This window comes from Chlorocebus sabaeus, chromosome 18 (assembly GCF_047675955.1).
Source record: "Chlorocebus sabaeus isolate Y175 chromosome 18, mChlSab1.0.hap1, whole genome shotgun sequence".
NCBI lineage: Eukaryota > Metazoa > Chordata > Mammalia > Primates > Cercopithecidae > Chlorocebus > Chlorocebus sabaeus.
The window spans coordinates 23,673,937-23,695,800 of record NC_132921.1 but is presented as its reverse complement, the minus strand read 5'-3'; the positions used below and the strand labels follow the sequence as shown (position 1 = coordinate 23,695,800).

Below are 21,864 nucleotides of genomic sequence, written 5' to 3'. Positions count from 1 at the left end.
TTGTTGCATTATCTAGTTTTGTACCTCAAAAAGTCAGGCATTAAAAAAGAGGCAATGAAAGCTGAATTAATGATTTATCCAAATGTTTCATGTTGATTTAAAAGATGGCTAAAATGCCATCTACCTACAACATAAAAATATTGACACAAAAGAAAACTTACAAAAAGCCAAATATTGCTTTATGATATCTGGACTAGATGCAGACTCAGTGCCAAATGCCTTTATGTTAAGTACATGGTGGTTAATTCTACAACATTTCTTAATTTCTAATTTTTTCATGTTTTCTCTTTCATCTCTTTCTTCTCTTTCTTCTTCTCTCCCCTCACCCACCCTCCCCGTGACATCATGATTACCATGAAATACTTTAAAAGGACTCATCATTAAATAATTTTATTCTTTTTTTAGTATTAAGCTTTGAAAAAAACTTACTTTTTAAAGCATTGCATTTTTTTTGTACTTAAAACTTTTTTTCTCTGAAAAATGTATCGAAAAGGGCTACTTGTGTATATGTCCTAGGAAGATAATGCGATTTAGACCAGTATGTATGGAGTACTTACCACCCAAAGTATGTTAACTTTCTGTCCTATAAATACTGTTGTCACAATGGGAGTAGTTTAGAATCAAATTCAAATGGAGTTTAGAATCAAATTTCAATTAAAAACTGAAATATTCCTGTTGAAAAGCAGAATTTAGGGATGTTATAATATTGAGTATGTATGTGCTGTGTAAGGGGAAGCCAGGGCAGATGTGTGCATATACATGTTCTCCCACATGTTTGTTTATCTTCACCTGTCTTTTCTTATGAGACTAAGCAGTTGAAGAGGCTCAGATAAAGTAATGGAACTGTGTTAGTTCTGTCACTATGTTGAAACTGTGCTAAAACTGTTTTCCCTTATGTTTTGCTAATCCTTAATAAGAGCAGCAAATTGATAGGTGACGTAGCAGCTTTTCTGTTAAGAAATCAAATGCTTGATTATGTTTTATGGTGTAAATCTTCCATATTCAGTGCCCCATGAAACTTCAGATTTATAATTTATTAAATCTTGAGCTTTTTATCTTGGATGTAATAATTTTTTCTGCTAATTGCTGATTTTTCTTATGTAGATAGTTGTGAAAGCTGTAGCAGAGTTTAATTTCCTGATGAATTTTGAAAGTGCTCTAGATTTTGCGATTTCGGTTGTGAGGTAGTGTGAATAAAGTATTTTTTGGTGGAGATGCAGGGATATTTAAAGCATGGTAAATCTGATCCTTGATTTCTATTACAATATTTTTCTTGAATTTTAGTGCCCATAAAATTTATTAAAGGATGAGTGTAAATGCCTTTTTGTCTAAATGAAATATCATTTAAATATGACTTCAAAAATATAATATCCAGAATCGGTTTTTTTCTTTCCTTAATAATAGTTATATATGTTAAACAATATTCTATTAGGACATATGCTTATTCTAGCATTTCTGCCAGTAACATTTTCTAGTTTCCTTTTATACTTATTCCTTACAGGAATCATTAATCCCACCACTTATTTGACCTGTGTTAGGGTAATGACCACTCAATCCTAAACTTTTATTTATTTGTATTGAATTTCCTCACCTTCTCATTCTATTGTCCTTTCAGAATTAAGAGTAAAACCATGCAAAATTAACACACCCTTTCCAGGGCTAACAATTTCTCCCCATTTTTGAAAAAGTGAAATTATAGAAAAGTCCTAACTGAAGCCACCAGAGAAACATTTTGGTAGAACAAAAATTAAAACCTGCAAATTTACTCCTGGCTGCCAAGGCTTACCAATGTTTTGCATGGAGGATGAATAATTTATAAGTCATAATCACTGAATTTGTAATTAAAAATGATAAAAAATAAAATTATTCCATGGAATATAGAAATGTTTGGGATTTCTTTGCAAGATTAATTTGTAATGGAGTTTGTAGATCTTATGAAATATAGAATTAAAAGCAGCTCTATTTCTTTCATAAGTATAACATTGTAAAATAATTTTAATTTCATAAAGAGCAAAAATCAGATCTCTTGAAATAATGAAGAATTATAATTTCCCAGATGAAACTTTCATTTGTGCAAGACGTGCTTCTAAGGGTTTATGGAGTTAGAGTTGCTTTTTGTGTTACTTTTCATAGACTTCTTTTCGTTCTGCTGTTTACCTCACACGTGCCTGATTGACATTATGATGCATTCGTGTGGAAATTATGAAAATGTTGTTTTCATGCAGCTGTTCTGTTGTCACAAAAGAACTTCACTGCATGAAAAGCAAACATATCATTCAGCAGACAATGGTTAATCTGTTCAGGAGCCCAAACCTATTGCTGTTCAATGACAGAAGAAAGGAGAGGGATTAATTTGAAGATGCTTGTGCATGACATATGGTAATTTCGCCATAGGAAGGAAGTGTCAAATGGTGACCTCTAAATCTTAACATTGACCTCCAGTTGTAGAATGTGTGTGCCATACGGTCCTTTTGCTTTTTCATATGATAATTTAAGCTGAAACATTTTCTTGGCAACATAACTTTTTTAGGGGGTTAGGGAGTGAATGGATACCTCTATAAGAATTATAAAATTTACAAATTTCTTTTTTAGTATAGGGAGCATTTGTGAAATAATTTTTTTTAAAAAGTGCAGTAAATGAACCTGTTAGTATTCTTTTAACAAGAGTTAAACATGGTATATACATTCTTTGCTAGTTGGGATATTTTAAATTGAGTTTTCATAAAATAAGCGTAAAAAGTTGAAATGATCTCAGTGAATATTGGTTTGAAAATTTAAAAATAATTTACACATAATGTCAGAGAATAAACTATTAGAAAAATGTAACTGACAATATGAAGACCAACATAAAGCTTTTTCATTAGGTGATACATTTTAAAAATTGAATAACGTTTTGGTTAATTTTTAATGTCATTTTTTCATGATGGCTTTAGTTGTTTTAAAGCTATGTTTTGCATTAGTCAATACATTCATCAGAATATTAGATTTTGACTTTAAGAGGAATTTGAACTATATCGTGATTACTGTTCAATAAAATAGATCATTTTTCTGATGTAATGTTTAATGATCATGCCCTTCTGATGAAAACATCGTTTCAGTTCTACATTCTCTATGTTTTGCCAACTTTGTTTTTCATTCTTCACTAATACTAAGCTTTTTTTCAGAAACTGCTGTACTTCAATTCTCTCCTCTTTATTTCTTCTCTTTTCCTCTGCAAGTTGCTGCACCTGTCGTTTCCGCTCGGTCTGATGCTGATCACTCTGGCTCTGACCCTGCTTCTGCTCCTGCTTTACATACCTGTTTCTTAGTAAATGAAGGTATCTCTCTCAACTTCTAACAACTTTCTCTCAATCTGTGCTTTATTCTAACAGATATGTTCTTTTTATCTGAGTTACACATTCATTTGCTTTGTTATGTATGAGATTCTAAAGTTCCCATTTTATGACTTTATTTGCTAATGTCAATGACAAGAGCCAGTTATAAAAATGTAATGTTAACCCTGGCTGGCATAATCCGTGTTTCCTATAATCTAGAATACTGTTAAGTGCAGAGATGCCAATCTTTGATGTAAAGTCAGTGTTAAAGGTGGATTGGTTTTTGTGATGATGTTTGCCATGTGAACTCTGGCATTAGAGCTAATGAATTTATTTTATATGTATCATTACTTGGTAACAGATACACTTTGCTGTCTTTTCACAATTGTGTTGCTTAAGAGGGAGTTATGAGGGAGTTTCTTAACATTCTCATTGGAAAAGTCTTCAGATTGATTATTGGCACCAGTGATTACAGACTGATAGGAATTTACCTATTTTTATCCTCCTTACTATTTCTGTTTTGAGCTCAGGCAAAATTCATTGTTTTAGCATTTAAGGTGAAGTTGGGCTACCATGTTATCTCTGTGGAGTTACACAAGTTGAATTTTTGGAGCCCTGAAAATGGGAATGGGACCTACAAATCTTTATTCCATAAGACCTATCTAGGATTATTTGTACTGCCTGGAAGCTTAATGAAACCTGTGAGCTCTGAGTTACATCCACTGTCTTCATTGCGTTTGTAGTTACCACTTTGCATAACATAAAAAGGAAGAAATTTTCAAAATCAAAAATATAACAGAAAGACCTAGCTCTTCATGAAAAAGCAATATTACTAGGCCATTCAAATGGAAGGAATCTTGAAATGTCCATAAAGTACAGAGCCCATGTTGCAAGCACCACTCCTTTGGAAAGAAAACATGGGAACTTAAAAGTATAACTTCATTTTTTGTTTCCTTGTCATAGAACTTTACTAAGGTTTGTATGTTAAGACCGAAATTTAGCAAAAATAATTAGGCTCATGTTTGTTACACTATTTAGCAAATTTAGCAAAAATAATTAGGCTCATGTTTGTTACACTATTTGTTAATTCAAAAAATAAGCTGTTTGGACCTTGGTGAGAGTCATCATATATTAAAATTTAGCTCACGAATACACTTTATACTTATCCCATCACCTTCATTAATATAATTACATGTTTATTGTCGGTTGATGAGAATTTCCTCACTGAAAGAATGAATCTTAAATAAGTGGCTTGTCAGTCTGTCTCTCTGCCTCTCTCATTCACTCTCTTTAACAATTCCAATAATTTAAAATTCTATGGTAAGGTTTTTGTCATTATTTTAAGAAGATTACAGTTCAGATTATTTCAAAACACTGATTTGCTAAAATTCTATGTTCACAGATAATTCACCTTGTAACACGATAGCAGACTTTTTTTTTTTTTTGCATCCATCGTTGATTACTTGTCTTTAAATATTATCCCTAGGAGGTAATGGTAATTATCATGGGTTAATAGTGGCCTTATCGATAATTTGGTAAGAATGAGGCATGTATTGTATATGTATTTTCACATACCTTTAAAATGGGGTTGGAGTGATCATTTGGGAATGTCTGTTATCTAATACTTCATTTATTATATTGGAGTGACTATTTGGGAATGTCTGTTTTCTAATACTTTTGTATGTTGCACTGGCATACAGTGCTTGTCTTTTTTTCCTATTATCAAGTTCCATATTGTGAATTAGAATTTTAGAAAAAGTCACTTTTATTCTCATAGATCAGGGTTAACAATGTTTAAGATTTTGTAAATTTTGAATTGTTAGGTTTTTATTTTGTGGAATGTCTGAATTCATTTTTTTCTTTCAAAATTGGGAGTTATGTTACTTATATCAGTTATGATTGTGATTAAATATCTGATTCGCTTTGTAAGAAAAGGGATAAGTCCCTTAATAAGAGGTCCTCTGACAGAAAGGGAAGACATCTCTTTTGGCTGACACAGTGGTAACACACAGATGGCCATGCCTTAAGTGACATGAACCTATCTTTGGATATCTGTGTGAATGCCCTTTTAACTGACAGTGGTTTCAAATCTATAGCTCTAGTATGTGTTTATTTCTGGGTTTTACCATTCTTTAATATATATTCTATTTTAGAGAAACTGTTAAGAAATGTGTTTTTCTTGTGAATTTGGATATACTTCCTGTGGAAATTTATTTTTATTCCTTTTAAGATGTTGAGAATTCTTATAGGCACCAATTACATGATTTAGGGATGAAATACATTTAGTATAATTCTTTGCACAAAATGTCTACTATTAAATTGAAATCATTTGTAATATAACTTAGCAGATCTGCCTTTTTTTGTTTTTGGTATCCTTACGTAAAGAACTGTTGACTTAGGGAATGCCAAAATGGTTAAAGTATTTGTAATGTATTACATTTTTGACAGGTTGGAGTCAGTTAGCTGCTATGCACTGTGTTATGCTGCCAGACCTACTGGGATTGGATAAATTTAGGCCTCCCCTTCTGGAGATGCTAGCCCGAAGATGGCAAGATCGATGCTTGGAGGTAATGCTGAAGTGATAAGGATAGAAAACAAAAATGTTTAAAAGGCATTGGTCAAATGTAAACTTGAAACAAAAACGATTAATGTTTATCTGATTTATCATCTGTTCATTATGTGATAGAAAATGTGGATTCATGATTTATGTTTTCTTCTTTGTCAGCTTTTATACCAACCAGTAATGCTCCAGCTGGTTTATTCGTTTACTTTTAAAGAATTCAGTGACTGTTTGATGAAGTCTTATATACTTATGGAACTATTTCTTAAGTTTGGTTTGATTTCTGTACAGATTACACACACTCATGCATAAACAAATACATAAGCCTGCTTCCCTCAGAATTACACACTCAGTGTGATCACATAAATTAAGTTCTAATTGAATTGCCATATTTCAGTGAAAGGTACTGTGTTATTATAAAAGGAGACCTTGGAATTAGAAGACACCTGGGTTTAAATATCAGTCCCACCAATTATTAACTTTGTGACCCTGGGCAATTTACTTAACCTATTTAAAGCTCATTTGTAAAGTGGGGATGATAATATATTCCTCATGGGATTGCCATCAGGATCAAATCAGATGATACAAGTAAAACAGGAAGTACAGTACGTACCACATGGTAGGAGCTCAATAAATGGTAGCCATTATTTTGTGTTAATGGCCTTACTCTGTATGAGATATTACTTGGAATATAATATTACCAAGGACTTGGAAATGTTTAGTAAAGATTTTCCTTATTATGGCATTTGACCTTTATAGCCATAGCAGTTTATATTATTCAGGATTCTTAATTTTCCAAATATAAGTACGAGTAATATAATTGCTTCTTTCCTGGACTTTCTCCCCTCAACTCCAAGTGGGATTGCAGAATACTGACATTTTCATGGGTTTTCATTGAATAGTATTTTGAATTCACTTCAGAAGTCACATACCTAAAAACAACTTTTTTACTGGAACTTTTATCTGGATGCTGCTAAGTTATCTTTTCAATTATAAAGAGTTAAAATAGGCCGGGTGTAGTGACTCATACCTGTAATCCCAACACTTTGGGAGGCCCAGGTGGGTGAGACCAGACTAGGCAACATGGCGAAACCCTGTCTCTACAAAAAATACAAAAAATATTATCCGGGCGTGGTGGCACACGCCTGTAGTCCCAGCCACTTGGGAGGCTGAGGTCCAAGAATTACTTGAGCCCGGTAGGTGGAAGTTGCAGTGAGCTGAGATCATGCCATGGCACTCCAGCCTGGGCGACAGGGCAGCACTTGGTCTCAGAAAATAAAGAGTTAATAAATTGGTACAGCACTTAATAATTGACTGACTTTTTTGACTTCATGCCTGTGGCATTTTTGCCAAAATAAAACTAAGTTAAAACTGCAAAATGAAAGTTGTATGCTACGTTGAAAGAAAAATATATAATTTTGAAAAATGATTTCCCCTATAAAAGTAAAAGAAGTTATGCCTTTATACAGGAATATTTATCTATTTGTCAAAAACATTGTTTAAGCATGTCTTAGGTATATGTGAATCATGTTAACTTATACGTATTTGTTTGCATAAATAGTATCTACTTAGCACATATAATATAAAGAATTTAATAGATAAGGTTAACTTTCTTCAAGCTAAAAAAAAATTTAATAGCTTTCACAGTGTCTTAACGATAATGTTAATATAGAAAATTTAAAAGTAAAATGCTACATTAAAGTTCAAGAATGCTTTGGAAAATGAAGTTTTAACCCCAAAGATGATTACGTTGTTGAAACCTAATTCTTTCCATTAGTGTTAAAATAGTTTTCAGTGAAATCGTTAATGAAAATGTCTTTGATGATTGGCTAGCATCTGATTTTTAAGTAGTTAACTCATTCAGTTAATAGTTTTTTTCATGTAAATAAATACGGTTTTTATGTTTTCTAGCTTTTATTTCATTATAAATTTTCTAGTTTATAAATATTCATCTCCTCAACTAATCTGCTTTCTACTTTTATGTTTGGGTCTGTGATCTTAGGTAAGAGAAGCCGCGCAGGCCCTGCTTCTGGCGGAACTGAGAAGAATTGAGCAGGCGGGCAGGAAGGAAGCCATCGATGCCTGGGCTCCTTACTTACCTCAGTACATAGACCACGTCATATCACGTAAGAATTCTCATGCTTCTCTACAAAGCTTTGCGGGCATATGTAGAAAAGGTACCTATACTTACAAATATATATGCTACTACCTGTCAACAAAAGTGAGTCATTAACCTTAAAGTGAAAAGAACAGATCCTCAAATTCGCTTTATTATTTTCTGAATCTCTGTAGTTTGGAACTTGCTTTAAAAAACAGAAGACAAAGGCTGTCTATATCAAAATATTCATTAATGAACTGACTTCTTCTAAATGAATTTCCCATCAGACATCCTACTCTAGTACTAACGTGTGCCTCTGCCCATTGCATTATTATGTGTATGGATGTCAGCTTGTTCGATATTGATCTGATGATATGCAAGTGCAGATACAAGGCAAACTCTCTTGCTAGTTAAAGTTGGGATTGTGAATCCTTAAAAAACAAAGATCTGATAGAGTTAGACTCATACACTATTTAAAAAGAGGAAATTGGGAAGGATTTTGATGGATAGATCTTTCAAAAGAGTATAATTTGAAAGGATTAGAAAAATTGTTGAAATTTTTAAAATATTCTTTTGCAAAATAAAAACTTTATAATTATGTTGCTACATTGAATGTGCATTGGAAAGGAGTTGTATTTTGCTATCATAACTTTTTTTCTTCTCAGAGAAAGCATACTCATTCCCAGTTCATCATTTGGTTCGTTTTGCATTTTTCTAAAAACAGTTTAGTCACTAAATAATTTTTTTAAGGTCCCTCAGTTACTAAGTGACTAAATTATAATCAATATAATTGAGTCAAATAAATTTTAATTTTACCCTAAATTATACTGATTTAAAATTTTTACCCTAAATTATATTGAATTAAAATTAAAATTCTACCCTAAATTATATTCATTATAAGATAAGTTAGGTTCAGTTTTGCAAGATAAAGTCTCAGTGAAACTTTAAAAAAACTTCTTATTATGAAAATTTGGCCTGGGTTTTAGGTGGACTCATTTTAAATGACCTTTTGCCAATACCAGTTATTCTTGGTAATGAAATACTCATTACACATGTCAAGATGGACACTACATTGTTATACAAGAAGGAAAATGAAAACAAAATTCAGAAAGGTTTATAACTTTTATAGCTGGTTTAACTCTACCACATCTTTGCCAGTGGTGACTCTAGTGGATATTTAATCAAGCATGTGACCTTGGGCACTTTTCTTAAGCTTTCTTAGTCTCAGTTTTATCGCAGATGACATAAAGATGATAATAGGACTTTATAGGGTTATTACATGTGTGGCATGAGTTAATCTTTGTTAAGTGCATAGAACAATTCCTAGCCCATAGTAAGCATAAGACCCTTGTTAAATAAATACTTTATAATCTAAAAAAATGCAAATATTTATTTCACTTATAGCCAAAATATCACACATTAACAGTTCCAGTTAAAATTCTTAATTGTTTGAGCAATAAAATATTTACTCAGTGAATATAGGTTGTCATTTGCTTACTGGGAATTTTTCTATTTTAATAAAGCAAATTAAGTTTTAAAAAAAGGGTATCTAGACATATGGACTCTATGTAAGGTATCAGGCTTAAGATTGTTTTTAAAAATATGTGCAAATTTTAAAATAAATTTCCAGAGTATAAAAAAGAGTTTCAGAAAAATAAAACTGGGATGAAAAGAGCTTTGTCTTTGAGTAGATGAGAAGATAGTCTGGAAAAAGTATTCTTTGTTCATCATTTGTGGGCATTGACTTTATGATATTCCAGAAAATTGAGTTAGATGATCAGCTCATCATCAACTTTATTGAATATAAGATCCCCAAAGTTAAGGATTGACTATGACTATAGTACTTATAGGGTTGGTTGAAGGTGAAAATAGACAATGGCAAATCACTAAAGAATTGTTTTAAAAGAAGAATGCTATTATGGAAATATTGAGACATGCTTTTAAGACATCTTTATTGCAAACGGACTAGTGTGAAGTAGGGGAATTGATTAAAGTTGAATAACTAGCTGGCAGGCTATTGCAGAAGGGAGGTTATGGGAACCAGACCTAAATGTAGATAGGGTAGAATAAAAGATAATTTCTAAGCCTTGAGTATTGATTGCTTATAAAGGTCTAAGAAAAACACCAAAGATTAGTACAGGGTTGTATTCTTGACAGAGAAAAAGGTTGGGAAAAAGAGATGAGATGCCATTAGCAATTGTAGTGGATGCCATTTTATTTTATTCCTGGGAAGAAGAGAATAAGTTAGCTACAAGGTAAAGGCATAATATAGCCACAAATTACTCCTTGAAGCAGTGCCAGAACTTGTTGCTTGGCGAGAGGTCTGTTAGCAGACCCAGAGATAATAAAATATAAGTAAAATAATAATATCTACCATTAATTGGACACTTTCTCTGTGTCAGACTCTGCTAAGTACCTGGTCTATGTTATTTCATTTAACCATTACAATAACCTTGTAAAGTACACACTATTGCCATCATGGGCTGCCTCTGCCCCCAGCCTTTTGTTTTCTTTCAGAGGAGTTAATGGAGGTCAGGAGAGATTAAAGAATTTTCAAAGGGTCCCTCAGTTACTAAGTGACAGATTCCAAAACTTAATCTTGTAACCACTATTTATTCCTTTTTTAAAATTATTTTTTATTTCAATAGCTCTTGGTGTATAAATGGTTTTTGATTATGTGGATGAAGTGTAAGGTGGTAGAGTGTGAGATTTGAGTGCACCCTTCGCCTGAAGGGTAAAGATGCACATTGCTATACATTGTACCCAATATGTAGTTTTTTTATCCCTCCCCCTTCCTACACCCTCCCTCTTCTGAGTGTCCATAATCCATTGTATCACTCTGTGTGCCTTTGTGTACTCAGAATTTAGCTCCCACTTGTAAGTGAGAACGTATGTTAATCACTATTTATTCCATCTTGCTTGCTCTGGCATCCTTGGATCTTAAATGGGGGTGAAGGTGGAAGAATGAGTAGATATTTAGCTTAACTAATATTACTTTGAGATACTGTTCTTTGCAGCAATGTTACATTTAACAACAACAAAATGGAGTCAAAAATTGTAAGAAATTACTCTTTAATGGGTCTGGTCACTGTTTAAATAAGCATAAAGTAGGCTGTTCTTATGTCATATTTAAACCTTTCTGTTTATGTGTTATGTTTATGTTATATATTTAAGTTTTGTATTTATGTAAGTCTTTTGTATTTAATTATAGTATCCCAGAGAACTTCATATATTAGCTAAATGCTAGCTTACTTAAAACTTTGATCTTGTCATTTATTATAGTTTTTTTTTTTTAATTGAAAGACAAACATGCATTCTACATGTAACTGAAACATGCACTGACAACTCTTGATATAATACAGTAATCTTTTCTGGAACTTTACATTGAGTGTAAAACTTGTTTTAGTTTGCTTTACAGTGAACTTTCTATTTTAATAAAAGGGTGTCAGGCTAAGGGAGTAGGGATTCTGAACGTATGAAAGAAGAAGAAAGCATACAACAAATGAAGAATGACCACATAGGGCTGTTGAACAGATTTGCTGTCCGAAGGGATCAAAAGGTTATGGAGCCAGCTGGTAGACAGCCCACACCTGCCATCCACGTGCTTGTACTGAAATCGCCTCTACCATTGTCATTAATGTTTGAGATGATCATCGTGGCAAGTTACATCGTAAAGTATTGCTTTAGAAATGCAAAACCTGTTTCTAGCATGAGAATTTTCTTAATCATGAAAACAGGCAAAATATTAAACAATATATCTAACAAATATACCACCCATCAGATATTTTCTTATAATTTAGTAATTCTAGGCATTTTACAAAACACAGTAATTTCCTAAGCAATCTTGGCAGCTCCTAACTTAGAATTGAGCTTTGTCTAAGAGTCCTTTTCTTACATATTTGTCTGAAAATCAGAAAATGCTCTTACCTGAAGAGCAGAATGGCATACTGGCTGATGGACTGTGATAGTTCTTCATCTTAGAGATGAAATTTAATGTGGGTGGTAACTATCTCTACTTCACAGTCTGTAAGTCTGGGACTAAGATGATAAAGCATCTGGTCTTACTGACTGGGATCTTCTATATTTTATTTAGGTATATTATGCAATAAAAAGCCTTTTGCAGGTTAGTTTGAGAATGTAAGGAAAACAATGAGCCAGTTGCTTTTCTCAGGATTCTTTTTTTCTTTCTTTCTTTTTTTTTTTTTTTTTTAAGAGATAGGGTCTCACTATGTTGCCCAGGCTGGACTCGAACTCCTAGGCTCAAGGGATCTTCCTGCCTCAGCCTCCTGAGTAGCTGGAACTATAGGTGCACACCACCATGCCTGTCTCTCAGGACACGAGAGCATTAAGGGAGAAACCCTTTGTAAAGCTTTTTATGTAAAGTGTATAATACAAGTACAGAATGTTGGCTGGCTGTACCTTTCCTTTTCTATGTTGGTTTCTATAGTTTTGTTCTCTTTATTGCCACTGCCTCAGAATTCACTTGAATTTATATTGCCCAGGGATTCTTTCAGATCACTGCCAGACTGGAGATCACTGGGGAAGAAAAAGGGGCAATAGTCTGTCTTAACTGAAAAGCCAGCTCACAGATTGTTATAAGAATAAAGTCCTGGCCGGGCGCGGTATCTCATGCCTGTAATCCTAGCACTTTGGGAGGCCGAGGCGGGCGGATTGCCTGGGCTCAGGAATTCGAGACCAGCCTGGGCAACAGGGTGAAACCCAGTCTCTACTAAATACAAAATTTAGCTGGGCATGGTAGCGTGTGCCTGTAGTCCCAGCTACTTGAGAGGCTTAGGCGGGAGAATTGCTTGAACCCAGGAGGCAGAAGTTGCAGTGAGCCAAGATTATGCCACTGCACTCTACCCTGGGCAACAGAGCGAGACTCTGTCTCCAAAAAAACAAAACAAAACAAAAAGAACAAAACAAAAAAGAATCAAGCCCTAATTGAGTGCTGTGAGAATTTTGCTTCAGATAATGGTGCTCTGTTCTTGAACCAGTCAGGAAATATTATTTTATCCTTTTAAAATAATGTGAGTATGTAAACTTTTGCTGCTTAATTTCTGATAGATAGTTTGAGGATAAGTGCATTGTGATTCCTATATTAATGGTAATGGACTCAAATAATAAATACTGCATACATTCTTGTAATACTGACTTACAGGAATATTATAAATCTTGTCTGAGCCCTCAGTCTTTAGCATGTTTGCTGCTTTTATGTTCCAAAAACACTTTTTAAAAATTTTATTCATTATTCTTCCTATTAGGTTGGTGAAAAGTAAATGCAGTTTTTGCTGTTAAAAGTAGAGCAAAAACCGCAATTACTTTTGCACCAACTTAATAAATGGGGATTAATGTTATTTTCTGAAATTTTTGTATTACAATTCAGATAAAGATAAATGTTATGAGTTGTCTCAGATTTATTTTGAAGTGAAGCTGTTTGGCAGAACCCAATTTTATATATCTCTTATTTGTGACATTCTACATGTAGCATTTTGAGGATTGACTTTTTTATGAGGTCAAGCACCTGCTGGTTTATGAAATATGCCCACACTTGCCCTTCATTTCAGTTGGTGACGACTCTGAGGCAAATGCTGATGGTTCCTGATTTCCTTTGGCCTGCGACGCAGAGTGACCTTACAGGGCATGAGGTCACAAGTGTAATTATTTCTTGTACATTGTATTCTGCCTGCTCACAGGGGCTCATCTCCTCTTTTAGTTTCAGAAACATTAAACACATAAAAGTCACTACCATTATATAAATCAAAATCTCTTCTAAAGAGGGTGCCGTTGTAATTTTATGCAGTTATGGCCAACATAGTATTAATTTGCAAATGTATCATCTCAGATATTGATAGAAGGATGTGTAACACATCGTGTTTAATACGTATTGATGTCATCAGAAAGCACAATCCTTTGTTCTTATCGAGTCCCTGCCTTTTTAGCTTCCTTTTGTGTTAAGGTTACCAGGGTTAGGCTCGTCTTTTTATCCCCCTTGGAAACAGAATAGGCTTTCTTTGTTCAATGAAAGACACTCCTAGTAAATGTTTTGGGTTTGACTTTCAACAAACCACACTGTAGCACCTATTTTAACCTGGAATTGAAGTCACTTTTCTGATGATTATAAAGTAGTGGTCATTCTGAGCACAAATGTGGATGGACCAACACTTTACAAGAAGGTAAGATGAAACTGTGTTACAGAGGGAGTCGAAAAGGATATTGTAGCTAGTAAAAATAATTTAAATATTAGTGTATTCTTTGGTAGACCGATATTTTTAGGGTTTGTTTGTAGGAAGAGGACGGGGGGAAGGATAGAGAGAGGATTTGATAAAGATGATGTGAGTCTTTCCCCCACCCAAAGGCCTTAAACTACACAGCGTTCTTCCTTCTTTCTCTTTTTATATATGCCTCAGTGTTTACAATTCTCTGCGATAGTTGTTTTTAAAGAATGGTTTCCCAGATGAGTAAGGGTTTTTAAATTGCTAGATGCTCAGGTTATTTTTAAAAATATATCCATTTTTTTTGTTGATGTATTTCAAAAAGTCTCTGGCTTTTTCATCCTCTACTCCCTAGCCAGAGTTGTTGTTTTGGCCCATGCTGTAAAATTACCACCACTTGCTTATTGAAGAGAATATACTTCTTTATATGAATGGAAAAGTCCCCAGATTGATATACCTCTTACATTTTGTATAGTGTTTTTTACTAATTTTCCTTCCTCCTCTTTTTTATTGTCTAGTAATTGTTACCAATTTTTATTGCCATTGCGCTGCTGCCTTTCATCTGTAGCAGCTTTTACCCTGATTTCAAATTTGCTGTTTCTAGTGTTGTACGGGTGTGGATGCCAGGCAACCAAGCTTGAGTTAAATGTAAAATAAGAGTAAACTGGCTAAGAATAAGAGCTCTCTGATAAAAATATACGTAAGCTTTAGGTAAGCACCCTGTGCTGTCCCACTTGACTCCTCACTTTCTGCTTGCTGGACTACTTTCCTAGCTTCTTTGTGGCATTCTGGGTGTCTTTTCTTTTTGAGCAAGAATATTCTAATTGGTGAAAGATCAGGAAAGTTGATCATGAAGAACTCAGTAATTCTAAAATACCCCTTTTGTAATGCCTATTTTATGAACCAGCCGAAACTAAAGGATGAGGTTTCTTCGAAAATATTTGTAATGGTTGTCTTATAGTGTTCACAAAGCCAATTGGAAATGATTATGCATTGTGATTAGAAGGGAAAGTACTACATTATGACTGAGTGATATATATGAAAACTACTTCTGTGTGATACTTTATATTGTGAGACAGAAAGGGTTTGTCTAAGACAAACTATATTATGCAAAGCACACTGTGTCCGTATTGTATCTGTTTGCAGTGTTTCATTGGGACCTGAGGGATTTGTTCCTCTTTTTTCTTCCAGAGTGTCAGAGCTATTGAGCTTAAATTTAAGCGCTCTAGACTGATCATGTATTTAGCAGCATTAAACTGTTCTACTTATCTATATTTGGTCACTAACCTAATGGAATAACAATGGAATTTGTTCTTAATCAGTCATGACTATCTAAAAGGGAAATTCGTTCCATGTGACTTAGGTTCTTTGAGTTAACATTTAATATTCTTGTGAGTTTTCTTTTATGTTTTTAATAAGTCTTGAACGTTAGGGTGGTCAAGTGGCAAATTAAAAATGAAAGCATTCTTGGATGGATTGGTTATTTAGACTTTACTTCTAAGTAATAAACAGAAAACTCCCTGTTACCAAGTTAATTCTGTACGTTAGGAACTCCGCAGGATGAAGTCACTTCCTGCTGCCAGGGAACTCCTCTGCACAAGCGGTCCTCTAACAATGCAGCCAACAGCCTGCACTCAGGATGTCAGTAGACACCCCATGACACTTTGCCATTTTGTGGAACAAAGCAGGGAGTGAAGCATAAGGAAATTCAATCACATGTGCCTCGTATGGCAGTGAGGAGATGGGGGAGTCCATCCGGTGTGATTTTTACCTGCCTCTCTCTCTCTCAGCCCACTTAGGCCCCTGAGGCAAAACTGCTGGGCTTGTGAGGCTTTGAAATAACTATAGTTCTTTCTTCATGTCCCCCTTTTCTCATTCACAAGTCTCCCCCTATTTTCATACCTTCAGTGCAGAAATTCATTACCTCTCCTATAGTTGTAGTTGGTGGCAAGGCCCCTAGGAGGCATAGCTGACTTTTTTAGAGGTGTTCACTTACCGTCTGCTTTAAGAAGTTGCACGTACTTAAGTCTATGAAGACTGTTTTATAAAACAAAACAGTCATTCAGCCTGTGACACATTCATTTAAAAAAATGGTGTTCAAATAGAAATGCCTGATATACCTTTAGCTGAGATTCTAGTGGCCTTTGCTATAATAAATGACCTAATATTAGTTTCTGTGAAGAGTACGATATTGATTTGTGCCATTATTCTCTTGCTGATTTGCTGAAGAACAAAAATTTATAATGCTAATGGAAATAAAGTACTTTACAAAACACTGCGCATGAATACCGGAACATGTCTTTGTAATAGAACAAGTGTCTTGTAAGCTTTTAAATATAGATTTTCTTTATTCTAGTACATGTTATTCCAGTACAGATACTCAGAGTCCTGTCCAACTTGTTTTTATAGAGCAAAAAGCTGAGTTGATAATCTTGTGATGTTTTACCACTCAGACATTGAATATGCATCTAGAAATCCGATTTTGATTGGATTGTGAGGCATTTATAATATTGTACCCTGTTCTGATTTTCTTATCTCTTTATGTTGATTGGATGGTATGTGTATTTGCATTGTTTTCTTATTTTAGGTTGGCCTTGTGATCTGCATATGACGGAATAGACCTTATGGATTGGAAGGAAAACAGTAATTTAAAGTCATTGCAAGAAAATTATATTAACCTATTTTACCTGTAATATTTTTATTATAATAGCTAATGATAGATTTTGTTCTAGTATTGTTTATGAATTCTGGGATTAAAATGATCAAATTATACCTAAATATCTTATTTAATCCATTCTTTCTCTTCCTGCTTTTTTTTGGGGGGAAGTATGGTATTTTATATTTTATTTTTCCTTAGTGATATTGTCCTAATGATTTACTACATCTGCTATCTGTTTTTATTAACCAGATTTTGATACAAATATGTATTTTAAATGTTTTAGTATTTATAAATGGTTTCATTGTGCATGACATTTGCAGACTTGGTTAATATTTTAGCACCTCTAGTACACAAACATAAAGAAAAAAATTTTTTTTATTTGTTTGAGCACCTGAATTGACCTCAGCAAGATTGAGATTGATCTGGTTTCTTTCAGCCTGTTAAATGCCAACCCAGTCATCTGTAACAGTACTTAGTGTTTTTGTAATTTTTCTGTACATATTTTCTGCATTTGTTCTATAAAACTTACCTGTCGCTTGAAAATATTTTCCTTGATTTAGAGATGAAAATAACCACAACCACTTATTTTATTGCTTGTTTTAAAAAAGTGTTTCGACAGTCAATGTCAGTGCTATAATCACAGGAGGTTTTAAAAAGAGTTTACATAAGAGTCTACATTTTACTAGGAAAAGATAATGAAACTTACATTTGAAATATGGTCTTGGAATAAAGAACATCCAGCTTTAGGGAATGGAAATGGAAAAAGAGGTGGATGATTCTTAATACATGAATATTCCTGCTGATTTAAAGCATAATTAAATTACATCCTTCTAATAATTAAACATTTTCAGATAAGTTCTGGCATATCTTATAGATAGAAAGATGTAAATTAATTGATTTTTTATATACCTTTGTATCTTGGCTATGAAGTGGAGAAGGCTTTTTCTTTACCCTCTTCTAGCAGGTGGCTACTAGGTCTTAGGTTCTATTTTGATTTTTATCTGTTTGTTTTTTTTCCTTAAGCAAGGATCTGTCTTCAAAGCAAATAAATATCAGTCAGGTAAACTAAACTAGAAATGAATCTCTGAATTTTGGGTGATGGTTGGAGGATTGGGCCTTTTCAGTCTTGATCTGAAGAGCCATGGTGCTTTTCGTAAAATGTTTACTTAGGGTTTAAAGTAACCGCATAATCTCAGATGTCACCTATTTTAAAGGTGTGATCAGGATTCTGAGACCATCCCAAGCTTTTCCCGTTTAGAAGTGCATACATTCTTGGGGCCAGAAACCTTTCCTACTCTGTTTTGTCACTACCCATTCTTGTGGTGAAGGGACTCTAGCATGATGGTTCTCAAAAGGAAAGTGGGGGCAGGAGGGATGAGTTTCAAAAGACGATTCTTGCCAGCCTTGTCTCCTCAACCAAGAATCTGTATTTTTTCATTTCATAGTTTCCAAATTCGATGACAATAATCAGGGAGAAAAATACATTTTTTTTTTTTTTTCCTAAGGGGTTTTCTTTTATTTTCCTTTCTTTCGAGATAGGACCTCGCTCTGTCATGAAGGCTGGAGTGCAGTGGCACGATCACGGCTCACTGCAGCTTCAACCTCCTGCGTTCAAGCAATCTTCCTGGCTCAACCTCCCATGTAGCTGGGACCAGAGGTGCACGCCACCATGCCTGGCTAATTTTAAAATTTTTTGTTTTGTACAGAAGATGTTCTGTATGTTGCCCAAGCTGGTCTCCAACTTCTGGGCTCAAGTGATCCTCCCTCCTTGACCTTTCAAAGTGCTGGATTACAGACATGAGCCTCTGTGCCTGACCAAAGATTTTTCTAATGATATATAAGTGATCGTTTACTGAACCAGGTTATTGGTTGGGAATTCAGTGGAAAGAGGAGTATCTCCTCTTCACCATTTGTTAGCTGTAACCCCAGAGAGATCACATAGCTTCTGCACTAATCTTAACTACGTCATAGTTTCTTCTTGTGTAAAAGGAGGGGAGTGAATAAATCCATGTTTTCCTAACATTTTAGATAGTAAACTTACACATGAAATCTTAACCAGAGTTCCAATACATAAAACAGATAAAAAGTATTTCTTTAGGCTTTTAAATCTTTGGGTTTTTTTTTTTTTTTTTTTTTGGAAAAATGTTTCAATTCTTGTACAATGAAACCCTCATGCTATTCTTTTGTCTTCTGGGGTTCTATCTAGCACAATTGAAAACTGCTTAATTATCTGTTCCCTAAAAGCCTTCTTGCTTTAACAAATTATTTTCTTTAACACACACGCACACATGTGCACACATACCTTCACTATGATACAGGGTAGAATTAGTAAAGAGTTAATACAATCTTTCCCTTATATATAGGGCAATTATTAAAATTGGTCGTCATGTGGGACAACTTTTATTTCTCTGTAACTCCTTTGGTTCTGTATGGCAACTTGGGAAATATATTCTTGCTACTTCTCCAGAAAATGACTGTGTTCTTTGTAGAGCTTTATCATAATAGGTTGCACCGAGCAAAGTATACTGACAGAGTGCCCGCTCAGTATGTGCATGCAATTCAGTATGTGACTGAAATAGTTGTCTCCTGAAAGCACAGAAACCATTTTGAATGTGCTACGTTAATGTTTCATAAATACTTCAGTCTACCATCATGCCACCCTGAGTGCGCCCGATCTTATCTGATATATACTTCATGATTCTGAATTAAAATGTGATTACCTATCAGACATGGATTGGCCAGCTATCTGGTTTTAGAACTTATTTGTTCTTATATAACTGTCATTGTATAATATGAGTGTAGATTCATATATATTCAGTCATCTTTTAATAGCCATGCTGCACTTGACAGACCTCTATAATAATCTCTTGCCTCTTCGACTTAATGAATGGCCTGTCATTGGATGAAGTTAAATCTGTTAATTTGGTTTCTTCTCTTTTCAAGGCATAGTAAGCACACTAAAGCTTCTGTGACATGTTCTGTGTAGAATCAGTAAATCAATTTCTAGAAAGCACACTAGCTGAGTTTTGATTTTCTTTCACACTAAATATTTAAAAGTATGTGCAAGAGGTTTTGTTTCAGATTAAATTTTTGGTTGAGGAATTCTTATATAATTAATTCTGCACATACTTGCTTTTTCTTTTTATCATTAGCTAAACATGCCCCGTAGCCCTGTAGTATGCATAAGGTGATCATGGTGAACCACAGAAACATTTATTCTTGAAGTTTATCATTCAAACACATGAATAGGATAACAGAGACATATTCCTCTTGTATTTTTGGCCAGAACACATTTAAATGCTTCTTTAGAAAGCGGGCTTACCTCTTTCTATTAATTATATGTCAAACATCCTTAGTAGTGATTGGTAGAAGGGTAGGTATTTGAGGAGAAAACACATCAAACAGGGACCATTTCAGAGAAATTGTATTAACCTTTACTACTAATCAGTAAATCTTTTTTGCTTATTTCTCTTAGCGTTGCTGCATAGAGATATTAGGATGATTTGTTAAATGATCTGTTTGCCAAAGTACAATTTTAGAGACTGGTTTTGGATAAAAACTATGTGTTTTCTATTCCGTTTTAAAAACATTTGTATCTTGAAATATACTAAACATAGAGAAAGGTGGAGAGTAATGTAATGAACTTCCATATACCTATTGTCTTGTTTCAACAGTTACTGACTCCTGGGTAATCTTATTTTCTTGATATCTCTTCATCTTTTGCCCTGCATTATTCCAAAGCAGTTCTCAAACACAATATTGCCTTACCTGTAAATATTAGTTTATGTCTTAAAATATAAAGTCTATTTTTTTTTTTTGAGATGGAGTCTCAGTCTGTCACCTAGGCTGGAGTGCAGTGGCACGATCTCGGCTCACTCCAAGCTCTGCCTCCCAGGTTCATACCATTCTCCTGCCTCAGCCTCTTGAGCAGCTGGGACTACAGGTGCCCGCCACCACGCCTGGCTAATTTTTTGTATTTTTAGTAGAGACAGGGTTTCACTGTGCTATCCAGGATGGTCTCGGTCTCCTGACCTTGTGATCCGCCTGCCTCGGCCTCCCAAAGTGCTGGGATTACAGGCCTGAGCCACTGTGGCCGGCGAGATAAAGTCTATTAGATAAAACTAATTGTTAATATTATTCGATAAATAACTCAGTGTTTCTATTTTGCCAATAAATTTCATAATTGTTTTAAAGTTTGTTTATTCAATTTAGGATTCAAATAAAAATCTGTGTATAACAGTTGGTTAACATATTTCATATTTCTTTTAATCTATAGAGTTTCTATCAGTCAATCATCTACTTGTCTTTGGCTCTTTCTCCTCCCGTTCTTTATGTTTGTAGAATAAATTAGAAGTTTGTGCTGTGATGAGTTTTGCCTTTTCATTAGAGTAGCAGATCTCAGTATTATAAATTGTAACATTCCTTCCTCATTGGTTAGCTAGAATACTTCTCTAAGGAGAATCTTATCCTCATCAACTGTTCTGTACCCTGGCTACACTTCAGAAATGACAGAACAAAGACCTGAAGTGATTTTTTTTTTTTTTTTTTTTTTTGGAGACAGAGTCTCTCTCTGTCGCCCAGGCTGGGGTGCAGTGGCCGGATCTCAGCGCACTGCAAGCTCCGCCTCCCAGGTTTACGCCATTCTGCTGCCTCAGCCTCCCGAGTAGTTGGGACGACAGGCGCCCGCCACCCCACCCAGCTAGTTTTTTGTATTTTTTTTTAGTAGAGACGGGATTTCACCATGTTAGCCAGGATGGTCTCGATCTCCTGACCTCGTGATCCACCCATCTCGGCCTCCCAAAGTGCTGGGATTACAGGCTTGAGCCACCGTGCCCGGCCACTCGAAGTGATTTTTTAAATATTTGAATATTAATATGAATTCATGGATTGAAACATATTTAGGTTTTGGTCCATTATAATAATTCATATCATTGCACAAATTGTCCTTTGATCAGTGGAAACCTCTTTAGTTGACTCCTAAATCCTTTTGATAAGACCCTGGTAGTCTTTGATAGCCT

At 34.5% G+C, this 21,864-nt stretch overlaps 1 protein-coding gene across 2 annotated transcripts in view; it reads left to right on the top strand.

Moving 5' to 3' along the window:
* WDR7 (WD repeat domain 7) overlaps positions 1-21,864 on the top strand; it is a 389,155-nt gene that overhangs the window by 127,530 nt on the left and 239,761 nt on the right. The window contains exons 17-19 of one of the 2 annotated variants that reach the window (XM_008013990.3): positions 3,219-3,317; positions 5,763-5,881; positions 7,877-8,000. In XM_008013990.3, the coding sequence (XP_008012181.1) occupies positions 3,219-3,317; positions 5,763-5,881; positions 7,877-8,000 (342 nt within the window). The remainder of the gene's footprint in view (positions 1-3,218; positions 3,318-5,762; positions 5,882-7,876; positions 8,001-21,864) is intronic. The other variant, XM_008013992.3, reaches the window with a different exon arrangement.